The sequence below is a fragment of the Apodemus sylvaticus genome, chromosome 5 (assembly GCF_947179515.1).
Source record: "Apodemus sylvaticus chromosome 5, mApoSyl1.1, whole genome shotgun sequence".
Taxonomy (NCBI): Eukaryota; Metazoa; Chordata; class Mammalia; order Rodentia; family Muridae; genus Apodemus; species Apodemus sylvaticus.
The window spans coordinates 102,493,916-102,510,592 of record NC_067476.1 but is presented as its reverse complement, the minus strand read 5'-3'; the positions used below and the strand labels follow the sequence as shown (position 1 = coordinate 102,510,592).

At 39.6% G+C, this 16,677-nt stretch overlaps 1 protein-coding gene across 11 annotated transcripts in view; it reads right to left on the bottom strand.

Annotated features, from left to right (window-relative positions):
• The window catches only part of Mga (MAX dimerization protein MGA), an 81,220-nt gene that overhangs the window by 44,173 nt on the left and 20,370 nt on the right, over positions 1-16,677 (bottom strand). For 5 of the 11 annotated variants that reach the window (XM_052183290.1, XM_052183295.1, XM_052183296.1 and 2 more), the window contains exons 1-5: positions 15,900-16,034; positions 9,026-10,157; positions 3,169-4,111; positions 891-969; positions 688-783 (exon numbers count right to left, since the gene is read on the bottom strand). In XM_052183290.1, the coding sequence (XP_052039250.1) occupies positions 688-783; positions 891-969; positions 3,169-4,111; positions 9,026-10,086 (2,179 nt within the window). In that variant the 5' untranslated portion in view covers positions 10,087-10,157; positions 15,900-16,034. Of the gene's footprint in view, positions 1-687; positions 784-890; positions 970-3,168; positions 4,112-9,025; positions 10,158-15,270; positions 15,682-15,899; positions 16,040-16,677 lie in introns of those variants that run through there. The other 6 variants (XM_052183299.1, XM_052183300.1, XM_052183301.1 and 3 more) reach the window with 3 other exon arrangements.

The following is a 16,677-nucleotide window of genomic DNA, read 5'->3' as shown; positions in this document are numbered from 1 at the left end:
TTCTCCAGTTATTATCAATGAACCTAAAATGAAAATTACTTATAAATTAAGAGACAATATTTTAGGAAAACATTTCACTGAATTAAAGGGGAGGCAAAGAGTTTGGCTAAACTGATTGGACAGCGAGAACCAGGGAACCTGTCTCTTTTTCTCCTAGCAACAAGACTACAGGCATGTACTGCTATACCTGGTATTTTATGTGTGTGCTAGGGATTAATGTAAGGTATTCATATACTTCACATCAAGCACACTTCATCTACTAAGCCATCTCTTCAGCCCCAAGTATTATGTGAGTGACTGTGTGTGTGTGTGTGTGTGTGTGTGTGTGTGTCCTTACATGTTATTTAAGAAATAAAAGTAGTGGCCAACTCTCAAAGGAAAAAAAAGTAGCCAGAGTTTTAATAGATGCAAAATGTTCCCATTTTGAAGAGAAAACACTGTTTTTTACTGTGATACATATTCTTTGTATACAAACTGCTAGAAGACCTAGATGTGTTTTTAAAATTGAAAAGAACTTTAGAAGTGGAAAAAATTAAAAAACTGTTAATTGACAGGTACTGAAATGAAAGCAAAGATGGAAGGGCAAGAGAAAATGAAGGGAGAAATAAGCATAAAGGGGTAGGAAAGAAAAGAGGAAGGCAAATGTACGAAAGACAAACTGGCTTGTCCACATTTTGAAACTAGTACCTTCTTGAAGAGCAGGATGTATCACCTGCTTATGCCTCAAAGACTTCAAATCTTCTATTAATTCCTTTTCCAACTGGAAAATTCTTGTTCTGCAACCTACTCACAAAACAGTGATGAAATAATGTACAGCAGAATAAATATTCCACACTTCACCACTACAACCCAACAGCAAATACATCAAAATTTATACTGTTAGATAATACCTGGATCATTTGTTGTTGTGGTCTGAAGACTAGAAGGTTCTTCTGTTGTCCCATCAACTGCATGAATATCAAGAGCCTCCTATACATTAAAAATAAAACCCAGTTATGTTGCTTCTAAAATTTTTAAAGGAAATTAAACATATAAGAAAAAAATGATGACAATGATGAGTGGCTGGAGGAAGTACTCAGTAGCTACAGTACATGCTGTGTAATCATGAAAAGCTGGTTTATCCCAGTATCCATGTAAAAGCTGGGTATAGTGCCACTTTTCTGTAACTCCTGGTGGTGTTTAGAATGAAGGAAAAGACTCTCTGAAGCCCACTGGTTAGCCTAGCCAATCAGTGAGCTCCAGCTTCAGTGAAGATACCCTGTCTCAAAGAATAAGACTGAGAGAAAAAAGAAGAAGGTTCCAACCTCTAGCCTCTGCACATAGGCATGACACTCAAGGATATGCATACACCGTCACTAATATAAAGAATATTTTAAAATAATAAAAGACTACGAGTATGAAATACCATGTTTTAGCAATTGCTCCAAATTCACAGAACAGGAATAAATGTTCTCACACTTTTTGGGGTTTCTTGTCTTTTTGTTTTGTTTTATTTTGTTTTGTTGGCACTGTTTCACGTAACCCAGGCTGACCTCAAACTCATTAAGAAGCTGGGAGTGGCAGTCATTTCCTGATCATGCAGCCTCTCTACCCCCTATGTGCTACATTTGCAGGCATGTATCACCACATCCAATATAATGTGCATTTTATTATTTTCTACAGTATTAGCGTTCAATTACTTTAATCATCAGAGTCTAAATCAGAAAGGTAGCCAGTCTAGTGGTAGAAGACTTGCATCATTATTATTATTATTATTATCATTAAGACCCCAGGTTTGATCTCCAGTGCTCTTCTCCCCATTTCTGCTACACACACAAGGGTGGGGGTGGAAATAGGGGAGTCAGAGAGGCAAGATGAAGAGGAGGAAAAAACGAGGAGGAAAAAGAAAGGAAGAGGAGAAAGAAACATGGATCACCACCACCATCACTACCACCACCACCAGGAAGACAAAAGCAAAAGCCAAGCTGATCATGGTGGCAAACACCTGTTATCTTAGCACTTGGCTAGCTGAGGCTATCCTGGGCATATAATGAGAATATCTCAAAAGACAAACAAACACCCTAAACATGAATAGAATCTTATACACGACCAACATTAAACTATATTTACATACACACTGTATTCTCATGTCTCAGAGCCTACATAAAGAAGCTTTCTAAGCAGCAGAGAAAGAAAAAGACACATCCAACATCAACAGTTAACTTAGAAAAGTTAGATTCCTTTAAAAAAAATTCTGCATGAAAAGTAATATTCATGTAGAGTCAGAGGAGCACAAACCAAAAACTATCTATGGATAAAAATGTTAGTACTTAGCTGGGCACAGTGGCATATATGCCTTTAGCCCAGCTCTTAGAAGAAAAAGCAGATAGATCCCTGAGTTCAAGGCTAGTCTAATCTACAGAGCACATATAGCTAGGGCTATGCAAAAAGACCTTATCTCAAAATAAAAAAAAATATGCTAGTATATTTGTTCTCTAATACTCTTATTACTAACCAGTCAGTGTTGGAGAGATGAAGTTACCTCAGAAAAAAAATTCAGTTAACTTTTCGTGCATTGTTAAGCTTTGGAGACTGCAAGAATGAAAATTTCAAATTCAATTTTCTTTTTCTTTTCTTTTTTTCAAAATTTTATTTAATGAATGTATGCTGTGCTACATGTATCTGCCTTCCTGAAGAGGGCATCAGATCCCCCTACAGATGGTTGTGAGCCACCATGTGGTTGCTGGGAACTGAACTCATGACCTCTTGAAGCTCAGTCAGTGCTCTCAACTGCCGAGCCATCTCACCAGCCCCCAAGTTCAATTTTCCAACACTGATGTTATAGCTCACAAATGGCAGCAACTCTAGTAGCTCCAGGGCAACGTGAAACCTCTGGCCTCCACAGGTACCTGCACTCACATACACAGACACACATAAATCCTTTTAATCAGATAAACATACTGAACAAATTATAGAGTGAGATCTACACAAAGATACATTTTTAAAGTCTATTTCAAAGCAAGTATCTTAAGAGGTGATTACTGTTTAACTAAACCAAATGTTAACACTCACTCAGTATCCCCAAACATATGCATTAATAAAAGTGGTTTCTAAATTTTAAGCTAATATTGAATTCAAAACTGATTAGCAGACCTTAAAAATAAAGCTGATCATTAATTACACCCTTACCTTTGATTCAAAGGAAACAAAGAGCACACCATCCACATCTTCCAGGTCAGGCTTCACGTCAGGAAAGGCACTTCCAGGGCCTACAGGAATGTTCTTTGATGCAGTTAAAGATTTCCCTGTGTTTTTAGGTGGTCGCCCTGCCTTAGAGAGCCTCAACTTCCTGGGCCTCCCTCTTTTCCCTGGAGTGTTTGGAGAGGCCCTCTGACTAGCAGTCACAGTCTTTGAGGGTACTGCCATTTTAAGCATCGTTGTTCGCTTTTTGCCTAGGTCCTCTTTTCCTGAAAATGAGTCTCCAGTTGATCCTTTTGAACTGTCATGTATTCTTTCCGCATTACAGTTGTCAAATATGTCAGGGTATTTCCAATTAGGCTCTTTAAGTAAAGTATATTTTTGTACAATTCTGAGATCTGATGAATGTTTTCTGAGACTATTTTCTGAATCCTTGCTTAAGCAAAAGCCAGTCCCATCAGAATTTTCAATATATGCAGGCAAATATTCTAATTCTGCCAACATAGATTTATCTTTTCGAGATGTGGAAAGCATATTATCAGGTAATTCAGAAATTTTCACTGTGCTTTTTGTGACAGCACAGGGCTCCAGGTAAACTACTGGCATTTTCCCAGCATCTAATTTAAACATTTTAGCTTTAGCAACACCTGGGCTATTTGGTAGCCATTTATAAGGCGAATGGTCAGCTTCCAAATTATCAACTTTATTGTGCCTCTTTAGTTGTTTCTCTAGTATAGGATCATCATCGCTGTTTGAATATACATCCGTTTCCTCATCTGTCTCTTCTTGTTTCACTGCAATCCCTTCTGGGCATTCACCAAGTTCATAATCATAATCATCTAGAGGCTCCTCTTTAATGACGACATTAAAGTTTCCATTCGGGTTTAATGGTGAAGAAATCTGGGAATCATCTTCAAAACTGTTCACAATATGACTAGAGGGGTAGAAGAAGGAAAAAAAAGTACAGAACTATCCAAAAACAAGACTCAAGACTCAGGGAAGGAAAAACAGTTCTTAAAACCAATATATCCATCAGCTTTCATGAGACATTACTTAAAAATTGTAACTTAACAAAGTGCTCAAAAGCAAATTATAAACATCACATGCACCGGGCAGTGGTGGCGCACGCCTGTAATCCCAGCACTCTGGGAGGCAGAGGCAGGCGGATTTCTGAGTTCGAGGCCAGCCTGGTCTACAGAGTGAGTTCCAGGATAGCCTGGGCTATACAGAGAAACCAAAATAAACAAACAAACAAACATCACATGCTTATCAATGTTTCACACACACACACACAAAAAAAAATTACAATTCAAGAGCAAAGTTTCAGGTCTGGGAATGTAGCTCAACTGGTAAACTGCTTGCCTAGAACACAAAAATCCTAAATTCAATCTTCATCACTACATAAACTAACATGGTCACTTATATAAATAAAATGAGGAGAAAAGAATATCATTAAATCAAAAAGAATATCATTATAGACCTTATAAAATGTGTTTGCCTTTAGATACTGATCATATATACAGAACTCCATACTAAAAGTCAGCTAAAACCAACCAAAAATCAAACTCTTAAAAAAAGCATGCATCATCAAATGCCAATAAGGGGAAAGATGTCTACTATAGCTGAGCCTGTGGTGACCGTCTCTAATCCCAGCGCAGAGATAGGTCTCTGAGTTCAAGGCCAGCCTGATCTGCATGCCTTGAGTTCCAGTTCAGCCAGGGATATACAGAAAAAACCCTGTCTCTAGAAACCAAAACAGTCTACCATAACTAGGAATTACAATAAATTAACGTGCTTTCAAACTGCTAGTTCTTTTCTGTATTTCAGATAAAATACCTAATACAAAACTTAACATCTTGGGGGCTGGAGAGATGGCTAAGCGGTTAAGACCACTGACTGTTCTTCCGAAGGTCCTGAGTTCAATTCCTAGCAACCACATGATGGCTCACAACCATCTGTAATGAGATCTGATGTGTCTGGTGTGTCTGAAGAGAGCTACAGTTTACTCATATACATTAAATACATACACACATACATCTTTAAAAAACTCATTTTCAAGGAATAAGTGTGTAGCTCAGTAGCAGAATGACTGCCCAGTAAGTGTAAGGTCCTATGTTCAATTCCAGCACCCTTCTTACCCCCCACCCAAATAGACATGACATATTTTCAGTGTGAAAAATTTACCACAGCAGCTATGGTACTAGTCGGGGGTAGTGATGGCACATGTCTTTTACCCCAGCACTCAGAGGTAGACCCGAGGTGAGGCCTGCCAATTCTTCATAAAAAGCTCCATGCCAGCCTGGGCTACATAGTGAGACTGTGAGGAAAAAAAAGATTTTGCCACAAACCTCCAAAATAAAAGGCTAGGTTACAGCTGGGTATGCTTGTAATCTATAAAGTGCTTCAAAGTATTACAGAAAACAGGAAGAGAAGTAACTAGTGTTTCCAAAACCATTCTACAAACCCAGTATTACCTTGATTAACAAAATAACAAAACCAGATAAGAATAGAACAAAAACAGGAAACTAAACCAATTTCCCTGATGTACCAAGATTCAAAATTCTCAATAAAAAGTTCAACCTCACTGATGATGGCGCAGGCCCTTAATCCCAGCACTTAGGAGGCAGGAGCAGGTGGATCACTGTGAGTTCAAGGCCAGCCTGATCTACAGTGTGAGCTCCAGCACAGCCAGGGATACACAGATTAACACCACCCCGGAAAAACAAAGCAAGCATCTAGTAATAAAAAGACCTACAGAAACTAGAAACAGAAGTAATACCTCAGCATCATAAAGCAACATACAATTTACCTGTGCTAAATGGGAAAAAAAGCAAAACATATCCTCTAAAATAAAAATTAGACAAGTGTCTATTCTGGTGGTTCTTGTCCAAGATATTGCTTGAAGTCAGAATAACAAGACAAGAAAGAAAAGGGATACAAGTAAGAAAGAAGAGTTAAATTATCTCTATCTGCTGAGTGTGATATGAAACAAACATAAACATGTTAAAAAAAAAAATCAGTAGATTTTCTATTTAGTTACTGTCTCCTGTCCTACACCCAATCCCACCCCACCCCCATTCCATAAGTTCTGACTATGTAGCTCTAGCTGTCCTAGAACTCAATATGTAGACCAGGCTGGCTTCACAGAGATTGGCCTGCCTCTTCCTCACAAATGCTGGAGTTAAAAATATGTACTATCATGTCCAGTTTAAATCAGTATTTTTTTTTTCTTTTTTTTCTTTTTTTGGTTTTTTGGATTTGGTTTTTTCGAGCCAGGGTTTCTCTGTATAGCCCTGGCTGTCCTGGAACTCACTCTGTAGACCACGCTGGCCTCAAACTCAGAAATCCACCTGCCTTTGCCTCCCAGAGTGCTGGGATTATAGGCGTGCGCCACCACCACCTGGCGAATCAGTATTTTCTATCTTCAAATGTGCTGAAAAAGAAATCCAGAAAACAACTCCAATCACAGTAGATTTCTTTTTCTTTCTTCAAAAGAAAAAGGAATAAACCTAACCAGGAATGTAAAGACTTCTATAATGAAAACTATGACACTTAGGAATAAAATTTAGGAAAACATGAGAATATGGGAAAACTTTCCAGGCTTATGGATTGGGAAAATTAATATTGTGAAAAATGGCTAACTTTCTGAAAGCTACCTAGAGATTCAATGCAAACTCCATCAAAATTTCAAAGACTTTCTTCACTGAACAAGAAAAAGAACAGTCCTAAGGTTCATATGGAAGCACTCAAGCCTCTAAATACCCAAGGCAATCCTAAGCAGAAAGAACAATGCAAAAGATACCAGTTTTAAATAAAAATAACAAAGTTGTATTAAGAAAAACAACATGGCACTGGCAAAAGACAGATGTATAAAGCAGTAAAATAGAACAGAGGACCCAGAAATATAAACCATGCGATTTAGGTACCTTTCAACAAAGGTACCAAAACCAGATATCATATGCGTACATTTGTGTACATACGTGTACACACACACAAACAACCTAAATAACCTCGTCACCAAATAATGGCATTTAATTTTCATTATCAATTTAGTAATATTTTGGATCACCACGAAAATACATTTCTGCGGTGTTTATGAGGTTATTTTCCAGAAATAGAAATTGAAAATGCAGAGAATGGGAACACTCATCCCAATAAAATGATGTTCACAATCCCATGGGCTAGGGTACCAGGCTGAACAAATATCGAAAGAGAGCCAGTGGAACACCAGTATTCATATTCCTGGACCTCCTGATAGTGGAGACAGTATGAGCAGCCGCCTCTCACTACTGCCATCATGCCTTTCATACCATGATGAACTGTGTTCTCAAACTGTTAACTAACGCTATCAAAGTGAAAAATCTACTCAAAATGAATCAAAGATGTTAATATCAGTCCTGAAACCCTAACAGCTAGAGCAGTAGTTCTCAACCTTCCTAATGCTGTGATCCTTTTAATACAGTTTCTCAGGTTGTACTCACCCCCAACCATAAAATTACTTCATTCTACTTCGTAACTATTATTTTGCTGCTATGAATTGCAATGTAAATATTTAATATGCTGGGTATCTGAAAGAGTCTCAATTCTCAGGTTGAAAACCTGTGGGCTAGACAAAAACATAGGCATAAGCAAAGACTTTTTGTAAAGAACTTTTACAGATTGAGAAATAGCAAAAATTGACAAATTGAATGAAATTTAAAAGGCCTGCACCACAAAAAGGAACAAAATAAAGAAATGGCCTAAAACAGCAGAGGCTATAGCTCTTCGGTAAAGAGCTTAACCTGGTACTATCCAACCAAAAGAAAAAGCCTATAGAGTAGGAGAAATCAGTATCAAAAGGAAGGAATGGAAAGGAAACTAAGAAAGGAGAACAATTTGAGTTCAGGAATTCAAAACCGACCCAAATAACAGTTGATCCCAGATTTTCTTTTTAAAGGGGGGTAAGAGGTGGGGAGTGGGCCTACTGAATTCCAAGCTAGGACTATATAGTAAGACCCTGTCTTTAAAAAATAAAAACAAGCACGCCTGTAATCCCAGCACTCTGGGAGGCAGAGGCAGAAGAATTTTTGAGTTGAGGCCAGCCTGGTCTGTCCTGGAACTCTAGAACTCACTCTGTAGACCAGGCTGGCCTGGAACTCAGAAATCCACCTGCCTCTGCCTTCCAAGTACTAGGAATAAAGGCATGTGTCACCACCGCCTGGTGATTTTTTTTATTTTTTTATACAAAGGTTCAATTATATTAAATGAATTGATTTTTATTTTTAGAAAATACATTAGGACATTTTCATAGATAACAATTTTCAAATTGTAGTTTATCTGGACCATTTATGAGCTAGGAAGAACTTAGGGCAGCAAATTTAGCTTATGAGTACATCTTATGCCTTAATTGTTAACTGTTTCAGTTATAATTTAGTTTTCCTTCTTTTCCACAAAATGTCATGAATGTCTACATGTGCTAACAAAGATTAAGCCACAAATAAAAGCTTCCTGTATTGATAAATTATCCAATCTGCCTGCAATTCTAGATCCTAAACCCAGTACATTTTCATCACAGAAAAATAAAACTGTCACATCAAAGAATTAAAAGCAGGTGTGGTTAACTTTATAGCAACTGATATTAATCAACATCTATAGCATTTCACAGAATCAATGATTTCCAAAATATGGCCCACCTCAATCTTTTTATCTCTAAGAACAGAAAAACTATTATCCAACCAGAGAGGTAATCAGTGAGTAAAGGTGCAGAATTTGATGTCCCAGAGCCACATGAACTCTAAAGTTGTCCTTTGACCTATACACACGCACATACACTAAATAAATGTAAATTTAAGAAAAAAATATAACTTACCTTTCAGAAATCTCATGTTTCAACTGAGGAACTTCATGTGTCGAATCAGTATTCATAAATCCAAGAAAGTCTTGTTTTACATTATGGGGAGCCTTCTCTAAACCAAGACTTGATGTTTCATGACCCCTTAACACAGGATCAAAATCACCTGAATGTATCTCTGACCCCTCACCTTCTGTAAGACGAACACGATGACCAGGAGAACTAGAAACACTATTCCCTTCTTGATCAGAGCTATTTCTCTGTTTTCCATCTCTCTGAGGTTTACTGCTCAACCCATCATCCCGAAAGCCTTTGGCAAATGGATTATAATCTATTTTCAACTGAGTAATCTGAATGTTCTGATAAGCTGTTACTGCAAAAAATTCAGTCTGGGGGAAAGTAAAAGTATGAACACCAGGGCCATTTAACTGTATCACTTCTGTAGCCTTTTCTGCTGGCACCAAATGAAGTCTTGGCAGGTAACGATGCATAGAGTGCAAGATGATATGTCCTTCCTGGTCCAGTGTATTGTTGGTAAGTTTGAGTTTATAGAAAGATACTGGTTGATGCATCCAATAATGACCTGTAGAAGGAGATTCTGGATGAATGAAAACTCTCCCCAAAATATGGGGTTCAGCCTTGCCACTGGGTTCCCACCAACGACCATTCCACTTATACCGATGACTATCCACGGGAGATATGTCCATTACAAGGATATACTTTAAATTTGAATCTAAGCCTGTTATCCAATAGCGACAATAAGGAAACATGCGTCTTCCCTGTTTGGTCAGAATCATCTCTGTGCTTCGATTATGGAACTCATTCCACATACTATTGTTATCAAGGGTAACAGTGATTTTTCCCACAGTACAATCAGCTGGAAGGCAAATTTTCTCTTTAGATTTTCCTGGTGATGACTCCCTACTCAACAAAGCACGGGCATCTCTATTTGTAACCAAAATTCCTTGATCAGTTTTGCCATTTCCTGGCTGTTTTAGGATGACAAAGAAGGTAGGTGGTGCTCCTGTCACTGTCCCTCCATCTTGATTGGCCAATATGATTTGCTGTTTCTCTTCCATGATTCCGTTGAGAGATTCAGTAGTAAAAAAAAAACTTCAGTCAATACATATTTACAAATGCTGTCTCATCCCTAAAAAACAAACAAACAAAAAACAGAGCAAAAAGCCTTTAGTCAATTCAGAATTTTTCTAACAAAAATACAACTGTTAGGGCTGAACTGTAACTCATCTGGTAGAGATTTGCTAGCACACATGAAGTTCTGGGTCCAATTTCCAGCCCTGCATATACCAGAAGTAGTGGCACAGACCTGTACTCTAATCTAAGGACTTGGAGGATGGAGAAAAAGTACAAGTTCAAAATCAGTTAGCATATAGCCACAGATAAACTTGCCCATGCTCCAGTAAACAATCACCTACCTAGGCTCAAGCAAGCAACCCTACTTAAACTTAGTAGAGGCCAGAGAGATGGCTCAGCAGGTCAGGCAAGCTAGTTAATCTGAGTTCAATCCCTGACAAAAAAGTGAATAAAGAGAATTGATTTTAAAAACCTGTCCTTTGACCTCAATGTTCATTAGGTGACATGCAGACTCACACAAGGACACACTAAAAATTTATCTAACCTTTAAACTCATTGAGACACAGACACAAAAAAAACATTAATATTAATATATTGAGAAAATATGTTTCAATTAGAGAGGGAAAGAGGAAATGAGGGTGAGATGTAGGGATGAAATTAGTAAAACTCATGCAATCCGATGCAAGATACAAGTATGAAATTGCCAAAAAATAAGTAAATTTAAGGGAATTCAAGATCACCATGGGATACATGAGAACCTGTCACAAAAAACTGATCATGTTATCCAAAAACATTCCTAATTCTCTTAAGACACAGTTTATAGCCTTCTTTCAATCACTGTAAGGGTATTTGATCTGGAATCCCTAATCATTCTTTTAAAAAAATTAGGGAGTAGGAGTGGGGAGATGGTTTCTTAAGACAGAATCACAGCCTCATTATGTAGATCAAGCTAGCCTCAAACTTATAGTAATCTTCCTGTGTCTGACTATCAAGTACTGAGATTATAGGCATGGGTCACCACACCCAATTACCCTCATCATTTCTATCATCTTTAAACTAATCTAATCTAACTAGCTAAAAGTTATTCATATTCTATCTCTCCAAAAAAAAAAATAGTAACAATCCTATAATCTTACATAAACTAAAATTAACTATTTATTTTAGAAAACCATATAAACTCAGTGTGGTTCTCAAGATATAATCCTATAGATTAGAAGGCTAAGGCAGAGTGAATACTTAAAAGGTCAAGACCAATTTAGGCTACACAGTCAGAGAGGCTCTTGGGTACTAGGGACAAAAATTCCAGTGCTCACATTTAACTGCTTTATCCACTGAGCCATCTCTCCAGGTCCTGGTGCACTTAAACTACAAATTTTATATTAGGTGAAATATAGCTCAAAAAACTACAAATAGCAGGTACAGTGGCACATGCTTTATTCTCAGAACTTGGTAAGCAGAGGCAGGATCTCTGTGAGTTCGAAGCCATCCTGATCTGCACAGAGAATTCATTCCAGGACAGCCAGGACTAAATAGACCTTGTCTCAAACAAACAAACAAACAAACAAGTTATAAACAGCAGGGCTTGATGGCTCACACCCATTAAACTATCAGAAAGCTGCTGAGGCAAGAGAACTACCATGAACTGCGATTAAAGGGGTGGCGGAAGTGTTACGAGAGAGCCAAGGACTACCACAAAGTCATACCACCCAATAAACCCCACCAGAGATTTATTGGGAAAAACACAGATGGCTGCCTTGGGTGAGAAACTGCAAAAAACTGAGGAGGCAGGGTTTATCTAGGGTTTCTGGGGGAGGAGCTTTCCAAAGTGGCACCATCTTGGGCTTTGAACTCTGTAGAACATAAAGGAACTGGGTCCAGCCACTGCAGTGTTCTGTAGGCAGTCTGGCAGTTGGAAGTCCTCAGGGGTGGGGCCTGGCCACTCTTGTGTTGACGGTCTTAGAGGGAGGGGATCTAGTCTTTAATATTAGAGCTCTAACATCCAGGAGCATAGATAAGCTCCTCTGGGTTGGAGTAAATTTTTTTGTTTACTTGATATGTGTTTGTTTTGAGACAATGTCTCACTATTAGCTAGGCTGACATGGGATGCATTCTTCAGAAATACATTTGCTTCTGGTTAAGTCTGGATATTTGCTTTGCAGTGCTGGGAATTAAATGGAGGGACTAAGGTAGGTAAGGCTTAAAAAAATTATTTTCTAAAGCTGCCTTAGGATTTTATCCATAAAGACGACTAAATTAGTCAATACATATCACACATTGACAAAATAAAAAGTTTCACAAGTCACCTGGTGACTCTAATATGTTTAAGCTTAGAAGACTCACAAAAAGTTATACACTATGGCAGAGGTATACAATGTTAATTTTTCCTTTGCCTAAACAAAATTAAGTGCTGAAAACTCAAACTGGGGAGGAGATGTAGCTCAGTCAGCAGAGTGCTTATCTAGCACACACAAAGACAATGTCCAGCACCACATTTTGGGGGGGAAAAAATCAGACAAGGTAGTGCATACCTATAAACCCAACACCAAGCAGGAAAATCAGAAGCTCACAACTACAGATCAAATTTAAAGCTAGCCTAGGCTACATAAGACCCTGCCTGCTCCTGTCCCTTCCCCCAAAGGAGGGGGGGGGAGTACAAATTGCTTTATTTCAACTTTGTACATAGGCATCTAATAAAAACGTGAAAATATTTAAGAAAAGCAGGAACTGTCAGAACTTGTAGACTTGCATAAAGTCTTTTCAAAAAACTAAACCAAAGGGGACTGGAGAGATGGCTTAGCAGTTAAGAGCACTGACCGCCCTTCATCAAAGTTCCTAAGTTCAAATCCCAGAAATTACATGGTGGCTCACAACCATCCATAAAGAAATCTGACTCCCTCTTCTGGAGTCTCTTCTGGAGTGTACTTACTAATGATAAATAAATCTTAAAAAACAAAATAAACTCCCCAAAACCAGAAAAACAACCTAAACCAAAAAACTTTAACCAACTAATTTATTGCACCAGTTAACCAAAATACATAAAATCAAAGAGCCAATTTATGACCCCAAGGTATCATAAACTTGAGATACATGGCTATAATTAAAAGACCTGACCCCACAGCCAATAGTGCTGATAACCCAACCAGGCAGGGATTCTCAAACGATATTCAAGTGGGTTACACTACTCAATTACATATCCGCAGCCCATGTTTGATTTTTCTTATCTACAGCTTGTCATTTGGCGAATATGTTGTTTTACACAAAGCCTACCCTAAACTTTAAGATAACCATAAGGTCCATTGCAAAAATCAAATGGACTTTAGAAGTGCTATGCTACTCCAAGAAAGAAAAAAGAAATCCATTCTGGCAATATTCTAAAGTACTCTGTTTTTTGCTCTCTTGAGGTTTTAACAAAGAACAGTCTAGATTAATCCCAGCATTGGGGAGGCTGAGGCAGGAGGCTCTCTAAGAATTCTAGGCCAGCCTAATTTTTGGTTCAGCCTTTCCTCATCAAGCATTTCCCTAGATTAAAGTAAGGACTGGAAAAAGGCTTTTAATTTAGTTGTAAAGAGAGAAATCAGTCCCCTTGCTACACATATATACAATCTCTAACAGACATCGTTTAAAACAGTGTAGCAAGTTGCATCAATTGTAACAAATTCAAAGCACCTTGTTTTTTTCATCCAGTGGTCTTTGGGAAATTTTTACTATAATGGTGACCCTGATATAACCCATAAAACACACTATGTAGCAACCCAATTAAATGATTTACATGCCTGCCGTAGTGGCGCACACCAGTAATCCCAGCACTCTGGGAGGCAGAGGCAGGCGGATTTCTGAGTTCAAGGCCATTCTGGTCTACAGAGTGAGTTCTAGAGTTCCAGGACAGCCAGGGCTATACAGAGAAACCCTTTCTCGAAAAAACCAAATCCAAAAAAACCCAAAAAAAACAAAACAAAAAAATTTACACAGTTAACTACACCAAGTCAAAATTCCAAGTCAATATATTACTTTTAAAACACAAATTTCAAATGATGGTCAACACATTCTAAATGGTGCCCATGCTAACAATGTTCTTTCAAACAATAACTGTATTACTGTACAGGAGGCTCACTATGATGTTTGTCTTTTGGTTAAATTAAGTCGCATTTTGAAACTCAATTTTTTTACATACCTTCATTTGTAGGTATTAATCTGAAACAATTCAAGCTAAAAAGATTTTAGGTGCTTATGGGTTACTAAGTAGAACCTGAAAAACTAACCTTTACAGCGTACATGGACAGCAAATTTGAAATAAATATGCCAAAGCACCCAGGGAATGAAATTTCAAGTCTTATGTTGCAGTTAAGTGGACCCAACTTCCTATGTATTAGCCAAGTTAAAAAAAAAAAAAAAAAAAGCCTCCAGTTACTCGCTTTTCAACTACAGAAGACAGCTAGCCACAAACAACATGAAAAAAAATGTCGCAAAGAAAACTCTTCCAGTGTAGGGAGAGTCCCAAGGATCACGTGCAGCCAGGCGGAACCCTGTGTTCCTAGAACTATTGAGCCGCTTTCGGTTACCTTGGTGACTTACACAAGTAGCCACCCCGCCAGCCCATTTCCCAGCAGTCCTCTTGCTACTCTCCTGCACCTTAACTGCAGCAGCGTCGTGCCCCAAAAGCCAACAAGAAAGGCAGAGCTGACTAGGCTCTTGGCCACGCAAACTTGGCAAGCGCAACTATACCCACAGGCTGAGCATTAAATGAGCTCTAACTTTTCAAGATCCACGTGTCGGCTTCGGCGACGCGAACGAGAGTGGGTCTCCCTCAGACGGAGATTTTCCCGTTCTACCAATCAAGTCACCCTTCTTTTCAGGCACAGTTCGCCCATCCCTGCTTCCATCCTTTTGCGAAAGAAAAAGACATTCTCCGGGAACGAAAGTGAAGGCAAAAAGCTTCATAGCAATACATTCTGCCAACAATTTCACCAGTTTGAAAAATATTTCCAACGTCTGTATAATCTTCGAATACAGATTCCCCTTAGAGTGGTGGTAAGCTTACTAATGCCCCTGCTCACCTTACTTACATTCGAGTCAAAGACCTACTTGAAAAATCAACACAAGTCCTATGAACAGAAAACCAATCAAGGCTACCCCACAAAGAGAAAAATGAAACAACACCTGTTCCCTACCTGTTTTCTCCGCCTTCGATTTTGCACTTACAAATCACAGCTCCTTTGTTTACAAACTTCTCACTCTCATTCAACTCACTCATCGCCCCCTCATTAAATTCGGGGCCTTGCCTCAATTTGACCAGAAATTACACGCTAGGAAACATTTGAATAGGTGTCAAAACACTGCACCCAGTTCCTTGGAGAAACAGACATTGCTTGTTTTCCTCGGAGAGTTGAAACCCTGAGAGCTGAACTCTGAAACCTGTGCTTATTCGATTGAGAGCCAGGCTAGAAATCGTCACGCGGAACGTGCCATGCTGTTCAACACCCCACGCACGCGAGGGCAGAGCCATGCCACGGGCACTTCTCACCCCGCCCGCCTCGTGGCCACAGTCTCCGGCGTCGATGTTCCTAGTTAGTTCTCCGAGCGACACGGAAGTGAGGTCGGGGAGGCGCGCGAGATGACATGCGCAACTCTCTCAAGGGACCAAAGGCTGTACAGCGTAAGGCCCAGCCAGGCCCAGGCGTGCGAAGCTCTTTGCAGAACGCTGGTCAAGCCGTTCAAATATACAAGTGGTTTAAACTCTCAAAAAGACTCCAATCAGGCCATTATTAAGCGACGCCCTCCACCCAGGCCCAAGAGTTACCGTGCGGGGCGTGGTCGGCCTCACCCCGAGTCCTTCATACCCCTCTGGGGGAGGGTTATTCTGAAGGGTTCGCACACCGTGTGTCCGCTTCAGCTGAAGAGCCTGCGCACGCACCGGATGTCCACGTCACTGCGCACGCGCTCCTACCAGTTTGGAGCCGGTTGCGCAGGCGCAAAGGGAGGCGCGAGCAGTACCTCTTTGCCCCTCCCCCAACATCAGGAGGCCAAACGGCCAGGAGCAGCGTCAGGACCCTTGGGTTCCGCCCACGGAACCGAAGCCGCAGCCGAAAGCGTTTTAGTAATCCAGAAAGAACTACTGAAGCTTCCAGAATCATGAAAGGAGAGACAGGAGAGAGTTACAGAATACCCTCAATCCTGTATTCGAAGCCTTCGTGAAAATTCTGAAACCACTGCCCACCAGGCCTTTCCCAACAAGACTCTTCTGCCTTTCCCAGGGACTTCTCACCCGCACCGCCCCTGCCGTACCCAGCCCCACCCACACGAAGCTTCATAGACCGCCTGGCTTCGCAAGTCCATCAAAAACAAAAACAAAAAAAAAATGACCTCCTGTACAAAGTGCTGTGGGGTTGGAAAGCGTCGGTGCAGTGGAAAACTTTGAAGCAAACACCATGAAAGAAGAGTAAGCAATTTCCAATATTCACCAGCAAAAAACACTAAGAAAATTCGAGAAAACCTTGCTGAGAGTAGAGAATGGAAGTTTATGCCTATATTCTCAACACTGAGGCTGAAGCAGGTGGATTGCTGCGAGTTCAAGGCTA